At 33.7% G+C, this 10,434-nt stretch overlaps 2 protein-coding genes across 4 annotated transcripts; one reads left to right on the forward strand and one right to left on the reverse strand.

The window, feature by feature from the left end:
- The first annotated feature begins 1,916 nt into the window (after positions 1–1,916).
- On the forward strand, positions 1,917–6,233 carry LOC115710274 (uncharacterized). Of its 3 annotated transcripts, none has more exons than XM_030638635.2 (4): positions 1,917–2,307; positions 2,704–3,675; positions 4,231–4,661; positions 5,251–6,233. In XM_030638635.2, the coding sequence occupies exons 2-4, from the start codon at positions 2,790–2,792 to the stop codon at positions 6,061–6,063; spliced, it is 2,130 nt and encodes a 709-aa protein (XP_030494495.2). In that variant the 5' UTR covers positions 1,917–2,307; positions 2,704–2,789; the 3' UTR covers positions 6,064–6,233. The 3 variants fall into 3 exon arrangements, with proteins under 3 accessions (XP_030494495.2, XP_060968200.1, XP_030494496.2); XM_061112217.1 differs by having other exon boundaries at positions 1,918–2,307; positions 2,704–3,672; XM_030638636.2 differs by having other exon boundaries at positions 1,919–3,672.
- A 275-nt stretch (positions 6,234–6,508) lies between these two features.
- LOC115710275 (glycine-rich RNA-binding protein blt801) lies at positions 6,509–9,391 on the reverse strand. The gene is made up of 5 exons (XM_030638637.2): positions 9,225–9,391; positions 8,429–8,582; positions 8,267–8,335; positions 7,889–7,995; positions 6,509–7,409 (listed from the first exon to the last, which is right to left on the reverse strand). The coding sequence occupies exons 2-5, from the start codon at positions 8,571–8,573 to the stop codon at positions 6,873–6,875; spliced, it is 858 nt and encodes a 285-aa protein (XP_030494497.2). The 5' UTR covers positions 8,574–8,582; positions 9,225–9,391; the 3' UTR covers positions 6,509–6,872.
- Positions 9,392–10,434: the final 1,043 nt, after the last annotated feature.

Here is a 10,434-nt window from a genome sequence, read left to right on the forward strand (position 1 = left end):
GCTTGCCATATCCCTTTGATACGATCCCATAATTGTACGGATTGCTTTTGTACTTGAGCTTCACGATATCAAAACTGAAGTACTTAAGTCTTGATGCACAGCTCGAAAAAATGACTTCATTTGTTGTTCAGATCATCTACCTTTGCTCTGCTCGGTCAGGTAGATTTTGTTCGTGCAGATATATTACTCAAAGTCTGTTCAGAGCATTTATCCTGTCAAGCATAAATAATAACATATATGTGTTACCAGTTCATATTGCCACGTCACAGTGTGAAAAATGAGATAACATAAGGAAATCCAACCATGGAGGATGTGAGGTCTATATAATTCTCAAAGTGGGATTTGAGAAGAAACTCTTATATATACATAATTAATCATTAGATATATATACATATTCATTGGTATTGTATGTGTATAATCAAATGGTAAAGTTTAAAACTTTTTTTAATCAGATGGACATATGGTTTTGGTTTTGGAAGAATTGTGAGAGTGGGAGGAGAAGAAGAAGACATCTCGATAATTCTAGAGAGAAAGAACAAGAAAAGGAAAAAAAAAAATATAACGGGTAATTTAATTATTTTTTAAATTTTAAATATTTTTTAGGAATAATTTTAAAAAAAATTATAAAAATAATAAAAAAAATTACAAAAATACAGTTTGTATGGAGTTTTTAATATTTTAACGGTTTTTTAGATTTTATTTACGTAAAATACGGTTTTTGGTGTATTTTTATGTTGTATTTTTATTATTTTGTTGTTAATTTTTTGTTAATTGTATATTATTTTTTATGTTGTTTCGTTGTTGTTTTGATGTTATTTTCTTGTTACTTTCATATTATTTCTTATTGTTTACTTATATTTTTATAAAAAACCGTAAAAATGTAAAAAAAAAAAAAAAAAAAAAATTGAACATAAAAATGTAAAATTTTTACAAAAATTGATGTTTTATATAATTACCTCTTTTTTATAATATTTAAATAATTTTATGTAATTACCTTTTTCTTCAAAAAAAAAAATAATATTTAAATAATTAATATTATATAGACCACTAAAAATCTACTATGTGTACATCAAGGTACATAGTGCACATGCCACCATGGCACGTAGCTGAAATTTTTGGACAGAATAATAAATAGCAAAACTGAATGGTAGTTTGAAGGATTTTTTCATCAAAAAATTAATTTTTGTGATTAAGTGTGACAAGTCGTATAGCTCAAATAATTTTGCTGTCAATATCTCTAAATATTGATATAACAAATAATTGTGAAACTCACTTATTTATGTAAGTTTCTTTATTTATATTTGAAAACTACTAAAAGACACCACTGATACCTAACATTCTACTCAGTGTCATACCGCTATTGGTATAAGTAAGTATCAAGTCTTATATAATTGGTGCCCAATAGCAATGCTCTAAGAGAGAATTGCTAAAAGCACCAATGGTGCCTTGCACCATTTTCAGTGTTATACCACTATTAGTGTAATTAAGTATTAGACTCATATAACTTAAGAAAATAACTTTTAAAAAATATTACTAATTAACCATGAAGCATCACCTATAAAAAGACGATGAGCATCACTGGTGCTTAATAACAATTCTCTAAAAAAATAATTTTTAAAAAATATCGCTAATCAATCATGGGACTACCTATAAAATCTACTATAGTTTAGTTCATTTTTCTCGAAAATACTAAGTTTTATTTTGCTATAAAATATTAATGAATTTTTTGTTTTTTTTTACAAGCTACAAATGATTGATTTTTATTTTGAAATATCTATGGTTTTTTTTTTCAAAAAAGAAAAAAAAAATAGAAAGAAAGAAAACCATACCACTTCACACAAGTACATCACTTGAAAGAGAAATGGGAAAAATTCTCTACCGAAAAAATAGTTAATTGAAATAAACATTGCAAAACTCCCTTTTCCTTTCTTTTACTTACTTTAAAAACCCCTCTTTTATAAGAGGAAGAACTCGTGGGGTGTTCGTTTAGATAACATTGTGAGGGTGGTCGGGTCCTCTCCTTTTCCTCCTAAGACAGTCCATTTAAGATTTAGGAAATTGGGTATCTTTTATATTTGCCTCATAAACACAAACTCCTAAACATAAATAGCCATTTTTTATTTTATTTATTTTCTTACTTGTTTTTCTTATCATTTATGTTGCTTGACTGGGTATGTGCTAATATCTCAAATGAGTTGTGTCCATTGATGCGTTTTGGAGCCCAAAGTCTTTTACCAAAAGGGTATAGCTGGATTATTCATTCCCTTCTTGTTTACCTATAGTGGTTCTGGGATGGTGGCTTTTGAGGTATGGAGCTTAATCTTTGATGGTTTTTAAAGTTTCAAGATTGTTATCATCTGGGTAGAGCTTAGTCTTTTTTATATTTTACCACAACTCGTTCACTTGGGGACACTTGTGTTGTGATGTATCTGTTTTCGTGTATACTTGATTAATAATCGTTTTGGGGACCGAGAGATTGGTCTCTGACCTTTAGCGAAAGATTTTGACATTAATTCCTAATCCACCTCTGAGGAGTTTTGTATCTTTGAGAGTTCAAAAGCTAATTTGAGGCTGGGGAACGTATGTTTTTTTTCTTCTTATGATTTTTACATTCAATCCAAGGATATGGTTTCAACTAAAGTTAAAATTTCGTCATTATTTATAACCCCAAAAGTTTAAGAGGGTTTTGGATTCCAAACTCAGGCATTTCTTGGAGAGGGCTGAGAATTGAAATAAAGATGAAATATTGGAGTTAGGGTAATGTTTTTCTTGTGGAAGGGGGATCAAAAATGGATTTTTGGCTTGTTGCAGCTGCTGCTGGTGCTGGATATTTGGCCAAGTATTGGCAGAACATTCCCAAAGATAGGGATAAGTTGTTACAATTGTCAAATGGAGATTCTGATTATAAGAAAACTGAATCCTCGGGTGGCCCCTTCCGCATTTTGAAACACAGATCAAAATTACCAGGCAATGCTGCTAAAGATAAGACATTTGAAATTGAAAATATACTTACAGATATTTCCCCACTGGATGATGCTTCAGGAACTGAAGTTGCTTCTACTAGTGGGAGCAGTGAAAAGCTTGGAAGCTTAACAAGTTACCAAGATTTGGATGTACTTTCTGTATTAAATTTGCAGGCGGTAAATTTTGGGGATGAAAATCTTAAACAGCATGAAGAAGGAGGAAATCGGTTACTTGGTGGTTATGATGTTAGTGATAATTGTTATGATGTATCACTATCACCAAAACATTCCGCTGAAGAAATGGATTCCATAATGAAGAACATAAGCTCAATTAGAACTAAACGCTATCGTGGCCATTTGGTTAAACCAATGAATTCCTTGGAGAGTTGCCTTATGGCTCAATTATACAATGAACATGCTCAAATGAAAGAGTATGTGCTTAATTCTGTTCCATCACCATCAACACCAGCTAGGAGGACACTGTTTGTGACTGATGGAAGCCGTGTCATGGGCAGTGCATACAATATGCCCCAAACTGGAACCAAAGCATGTTTAGAAAAGAATGAAAAAGTTTTTGGGGTTCCACCACTACCAAAAGTTGGGTCTATGTCTCACTCAAAGAAGACGAAATCTAAGACAGGAAAGGGACAGAATAGAAAGTTGTGCAGTTCCAGTAAATTTTCCAATGGAAAAGGCTTCCATTCTCAAGGTGGTATGATTTCTTCCTTTTTTTTTTCTTTCTTTTTTATACTTAATTGCTAAATAATGATGAAGAAGCGAATGTTTTCATTTTGTTTTTCTTATTACAAAGTATATGATCATTGTCTTGTCTCCTTAAATCCTTGGAATCTGTTTTCTTGATTAGGAGAACTGTAGTGTCATATCCTAATTAAATTTCATTGAAAAGTATGATATGGACTTTGGTGTCTAGTCACATTCATATATAAACATTTAGCTCATTTTTATACCCCAACAAAAAACAGATTTTTGCTTTAGTGAAAACCTGTTGCGTGGCTTTGTTGAATGGTGTAGGCAATTAATTAATGCATACAGTAGCATCTTCAGTGAAAACCATGCTTGTTTGCTTTCTTATCCAAAATCTTTTCTGGGAAACCCCCTACAGTTCCTATTGCATTCGCCAACTTTTCGACGAATCAAATTTCTCGCTAATGCAATCTGGATTCAGCACTGCACTTTTTTAAATCCAAATCCAGAGTTTCTTTTGTTATGAAAAAGTTAATGTCAATGTTTATTCACTTCTCCTCAGGCTCGCTGGATGGAACAGTGTTATTCTGTCTCGGTATCTCTATCGGCATAATATCTTCTTTCATAACCAATAAAAGTGAAGTTGACAAGTTGAAGGAGTTGCTGAATCAAACTGAGAACTTAGTTCAGGATTTACATGATGAACTTGAAATGAAAGATTCATTGACAGTGAAGGAGCTGGCTAATGAGAACTATGAATCACAGGATACATATGAGTATTCCATTTCTGAGAGGGCTCAGAACACATTATTTTCTGAACAAAATATTGATGGTCCTATCGAAGATGATGCTAGAGATTCATATTTACAGAAAGCAGAGGAGAGTTCAGAGTCTATGAGCAAAATTGAGGCGGAGCTTGAAGCTGAACTAGAGAGATTGGGGCTAAACATAAATGCATCAACTCAGCAGAGAAGATTGTCTGATGTTGTTGAGGTAAGCGTGAGGTTTTTTTTCACATCTTTTTATTTATTGATTATTTTCAGCTTGACAGTTCTGTTCTGTTCAATTTTATCTTGACCCTGAATGTATGCTGGACTATCTATTTCAGTGCTCTAGTGGTTCTTTTCGTATTATTCTTTTGACCGGTTTACTCATTAGCTTCTATAAGCTCTTTTTCAGTTTTTAGGATTGAAAAAGACCTTCAAGTGTTCGAAAAGAAATCATTTCTAATTCAAAAGACCTCTTTGGAGAAGCTAGAAATGATTTACATAATTTCTAGTTTACTCCTAAATTATCCTTTTTTTAATGATATTCGAGCACATAGGAAAAGAACTTCTCATTAAAAAAAGGCTCTTATGTAATAATTATCCAATACAATTTTTACTTATCTTATGCTTTTAACTATAAAAAAAGGTACAAGTTTAGCCAAACAGTTCACATAGAAGCTTTTGATACTCTTTTGTTGGTTTCCTGTTACGTGTTATCGGTAAATCTATTGAAGTCGAAATGTGTTTTATCATTCCTCATCTTCAAGAGTGCTTGTTATTATGTACTTCAAATAGTCATGTTGAAAATTTTGCAGCTTGAACCAGACTTTGTGGCGGATTTTGCTCAAGGTGAACTGAGAGTTGACATGCTTGGAGGGAAAGCTATTGCCAAAACCAAGTCAAGCGAAGATGGACCTAGCACCCATACCACTCATCACTCTGCAAATTATGCAGTTTCTCCCAGGCAGCTTAGCTTGCGTCTGCATGAGGTTATTCAATCAAGACTAGAAGAACGTGTAAATGAACTTGAGACAGCACTTCAGAACAGCCAAAGAAAAATACAAATGATAGAATTAGAACGTAGAAATTGGGGAGAGCTCTCAATCAGTCCACTAAAGTATCCCTCAATGCAAGAAAGTCCTGCTGCTAGAGAAGAATGTGAAAACATGTCTCAACCCTTTGTCATGGCTTTATCAGGGGAAGCTCTTGATGCTTACAATGAGGCTCGTGAAGAACTGATGAAGATGAGCGACTCAGATGAAGAGGATTCGCCTTGCAGGTTCTATGAAAATCCCCAAGGCTCGTGCTGTTCCAATGACATTATTTCTGAGAGTCAAAATGGCAAAACAAATGGGTCTGTGCAACATTCTCCAACAGCTGAAGAGAAACCAGTTGGTGAATTCTCTTGGAGCAATTTAAGAATTCAGGAAGAGCGTATTTCCTTAGTTCTTGGATCAAACGAGACTTCAGATAGTCAAGATGAGATTAGTGATGCTGATGATGAGATAGAGAAGCAACTGATAAAGCAGATTGTTGAGCGGACCAAAAAAGGGTCTCCTGTGGTTTTGAATGCACAAAGGCTTCTGTTTTCGTTGGACGAAAATGAGAATCAAGTGGAGAAGTTCTAAGTTTTGCAGTCTGTATATATAGATGAGGATATGTTCATTTATCTCAAAAGCTAACAACCCTTTGCTTTGTTGTACTTTATTTGTCTTCATTTGGAGCCTCTCTTCAAAGTTTACAGACCCTAATCAGATTTTACTTTAATAATAGGAAATACAGTTTGAGCATTTTCTCATTTTCATTGATTTGATTTTTATTAGAAGATGATCATTCCAATTTCAACTTGAATTCAATATAAATTTCATCAACACATATCATCGTGTAATTCCTCAATTTCATCATTTTCTCTTACTATCTTTGTAAGAAACGATGACATTTCACAATTTACATTCTCTTTACTTCTTTTTTTCGAGTTTTTGGTTGCAATGACACAATGTTCTACTATGGTTTTAAAAAATTAATTGAAACATGGACATGACATGAAAAGTAGTGCAATTCCAAGAGATCTGCAGAAGAAAAATAAGCGAACCAATATTCTTAAATTGATTGATTACACTGCATATATTAACTCTTGTGAAGTATCCAAAAACAAATTCAGTTCACCAAATGCACATCTTCGTTATAACCCTTAAAAACAGAATTATTTCAGATTTTATCATAGGGAGCAGTCTATAACCCTGCATCTGTAGTCCAAGTCTGAGAGCCAAAACCAAAAAAAATAAAATAAACAATTCGGTCACAAAGGGGGTCGAAGACACTAACAAGCTATAACAAAAAAGAAAAGAATTATAAGAGAGGGGAGGAAAAGAACGAGCAGTCTACTTAACATTGAAAGAAAGCAATATGCACCACTCCCCACCATTAATTTCTTTTCTCAAGCTCTTTTGGCAAAGTCATTAGTATCATCGTCGTCCCTGTAACTTCCTTCCAAAGGAGCATCTGGTTTGTTATCTCCGAAAGAATCGTCCCCACCAGCATTTCCACTGCTACCAGTACTTGCATCATATCCAACACCAAAATTTCCACTGCCACCAAAACTGCCAGAGAAGTTATCTGTGCTGGGGGCACCAGCAGCGGCATTGTAACTCCCAGTGTTGTTACCATAGTCAACTGAATTTCCACCATAACTGGCACCACTACTTGCACCATAACTTCCTCCACTTCCGAAGCTATCACCACCACCACTGCCTCCATAGCTCCCCCCAGCAGCAGCACCACCATAACCACCTCCACCTCCAGAGTAGCCACCGCCACCTCCATAGCCACCACCACCTCCGTAGCCACCGCCACCGCCACCATAGCCACCGCCACCGTAGCCGCCACCTCCGTAGCCGCCGCCACCGTAGCCACCACCACCTCCAGCACGCCTATCAGTGGCATAATTCACCCTTACTCGTCGACCATGAAGATCCTGGGAGAAAAAAAATCCACCCAAAACAGGCATTAGAAGAATACATATATGATCTACCGTGATACAGAAGTCCAAAACACATCTTTGGTTCAACTTATACTGGATTCTATATTTGAATGCATTTTCAATCATAACTATCAACACTATAATAGATGGATCACCACCCTTATTTTGATCTTTTTGTTGTAGATGAAAATGATGTGCAGTTTTAAAGATAGGTCTCCCAACAGCTAACATAATGTGACAGTAACTTTACTATGTTAAGATTAACGAGATAAAAGTGGTGGTTTGTAGCATCTCGCATTTTGTAAAGAACAAGAGAACGTAATTGACAGTAGTGGTTATTAGTAGCCACAGTTTAAAAAGAAATCTGAAGAAGTTTAAGCAATAAATTACAAATAAAGACTACTAACTCAACAAAGCTAAACAAAGTTATTAAACTATGTTATTTGAGACAATGAAAGAAAAAGAAAATGTACCTGTCCATCCAAAGCCTGGATAGCACTGGATGCCTCTTCACTAGAAGTGAAAGTGACAAATCCAAATCCTCTGGATCTACCAGTGTCACGATCAACAATAATTCTTGCTGCAAGAAATTCAGTAGATAAGTATTTTGCAAACACAGTAAGCAGAAACCAAATATCACTTCCAGCTTTTCACGACAAATAAAATAACATCATGCAAAAAGAAAATAAAAAATGAAAGTGCCCAAATGGGACAAGACCATCCCAATTGTGCAACTTGAACCTAGAAATACTCCAAATTAATAAAGCCATGCCAGCCAACGGAAGAAGCATGTGCAACTGAAACTATAACTTCCCATCCATTATCTCTAGCAAAAATAGTTAAGAACTTACCATCAACAATCTCACCATACTTTGCAAAAGCTTCCCTTAAACTTTGTTCATCTGTCTGATATGATATACCTACACTAAAAATAGTGAGAAATCCAAAAATGAAAAAAAAATGGATACAAAGAGTAGATTGATATCACCGGGAGGAAAAAAACGCAAATTTACCTCCAATAAAAAGCTTTGAACTTGCCATTGAACACATGCATCTTACCGCTTGGGACATGGAGAGCTTAAAGGGAGACACTTCAGAACTAATCTGCTTAGTTGCAGATTGCCTGAGTATATTCCCAAGTTTACTAAAGAAAGCCATTGCAATAACCTGCAACAAATTGAAAAAATAAATGGATCTTCAATACAAGTTGAAGCAACAACCAAACTAATACTTATTCAAATCAAACAGAAACTTGGGATTCCTTTATAAACTATATCAGCACTCAAATACAATAAGCAAGTGTTTTCATACTATGCTAACACCCAAAAAAAACAATGACCGACTCAAAACACCACCAGATTAACAAAAGTCGCTACTACAAGTATGTCCACAGAGGACCATTAACAAATCAATCATGTATATCTATTACAATCTATGTGACAATATTAACTAAACGCAAGAAACGATTAAAAAAACACAGATGAGAACCCTTTCTCTCGAATTAAACAGCTCTGTAAATCCAGAAAACGAAACATTCATCTTTCATTTCCTTCACTATATCAACTAACTTACAGGGAAATAGAGTCGCACATAGTTATTGATTGAAAACAGAAGAAAAAAAAACCCCAGCACGAGAACACCTCCCTCGAATTATATAAGTTGATAAATAATTTAAATCGGCTATCATAATCCATATACCCAAACCGAAACGTTGAAAACTACAGATAATCCAAGGTAAACATATCAAATCTTCCAGAATACATGAAGATAATAAAATTGATAGATGAGATGGTTCCGTCGGGGCCGTACCTTCGGTATAGCTCGATCCTTCTCTCAACTCGGGGACTGACTAAAACCCTAAAAATTTCAGGTTAGGGTATGGTAAGGGTTTATGAAAGCGAAGGAGAGAGAAGGTTTATATCGCTGCAAATCGAAAATCAGAAACGTTCGATTGCTAATAGATTCGTTACAGCCGTTGGATGTGAAGATCAATGGTGAGGTTTTACTTATTTGTGTAGCTGGGTGACGTGGGACATTATTATTGGTTGTGCTTTTCTTTAGCATAAAAGGTGTTAGAGCGAATTTGTCCCAAAAAAAAAAAAAATTATTACGGTGAGCTAAACTCATTTTCTATTTGAATTTCAGCAAGAGGTTTTTTCTATAATAGGCATTTTAGGCTCAAATTTTACATTTTTAGCTTGGTAAGGAAAAATGAAGAAAAATAGGAAATCTAAAAGTTTTTTTTTTCAAAAATACGGACAACTTATCTCGTGAAGCACATTAATATCTTTTCAAGGATGATATATTATATAAACAAGACACTACTTTTTAATGGTAGGCTAAATTGGGCCTATATACATATACCCCTATATAATATATTATATTTCATAGCTATAAAAAGGAAATAAATTAGATCAATCATATCTAACACTGTGTCATCACGTGAACTCATGATTGCTTAATTACACTATATATTGTTCTCTCTCTCTCTCTCATTTATATTGACATTTGAAACAACTTAAAATGCACATATGAGTACATATATATAAATACACATACGAGGAATTTGTATATAAAAATTTTTCAATATTATTTTTTATCTCTCAATATTGCATAATTTTGTGTGATTAAGTTATTAAATCAATTTTTTTTTCTTCAATTTGCCAATATTCTTTTATTTTACTGTAAGATATTTATTTAATTTTTATTGGTGTTGTATATAGAATTACTATTTTATTTATATATTTCTCACCATATATATAAATATACATATTTACACACACATTAATATGTATTTTGTTAATTTACACATTAATATTACTGAGAGCAACATCACGACTACTCTAGACTCTAAATTAAGGATGACAAAAGTTTGTTATTTTACATAAAGTTATTAATAAAGAAAACTGATTTCACACGATATTCATTGTTTGTGAACACATTCAACTACACAGTAACAACAGAATAACAACTCTTATAGTAGACACCCAACCAATAGTGTGAAACAATATGACAGTGG

This window comes from Cannabis sativa, chromosome 3 (genome assembly GCF_029168945.1).
Source record: "Cannabis sativa cultivar Pink pepper isolate KNU-18-1 chromosome 3, ASM2916894v1, whole genome shotgun sequence".
NCBI classification, from domain to species: Eukaryota; Viridiplantae; Streptophyta; class Magnoliopsida; order Rosales; family Cannabaceae; genus Cannabis; species Cannabis sativa.

What these genes read in the sequence shown, in the direction of transcription:
- LOC115710274 (XM_030638635.2), top strand. Translation starts at nt 2,790, where the DNA reads ATGGATTTTTGGCTTGTTGCAGCTGCTGCTGGTGCTGGATATTTGGCC. An exon ending in AGGCTTCCATTCTCAAGGTG is followed by an intron (nt 3,676 to 4,230) that starts GTATGATTTCTT and finishes ACTTCTCCTCAG; the next exon opens with GCTCGCTGGATGGAACAGTG. An exon ending in GATTGTCTGATGTTGTTGAG is followed by an intron (nt 4,662 to 5,250) that starts GTAAGCGTGAGG and finishes AAAATTTTGCAG; the next exon opens with CTTGAACCAGACTTTGTGGC.
- LOC115710275 (XM_030638637.2), bottom strand. Translation starts at nt 8,573, where the DNA reads ATGGCTTTCTTTAGTAAACTTGGGAATATACTCAGGCAATCTGCAACT. An exon ending in TTCAAAGCTTTTTATTGGAG is followed by an intron (nt 8,336 to 8,428) that starts GTAAATTTGCGT and finishes TTTTTAGTGTAG; the next exon opens with GTATATCATATCAGACAGAT. An exon ending in GTATGGTGAGATTGTTGATG is followed by an intron (nt 7,996 to 8,266) that starts GTAAGTTCTTAA and finishes AATTTCTTGCAG; the next exon opens with CAAGAATTATTGTTGATCGT.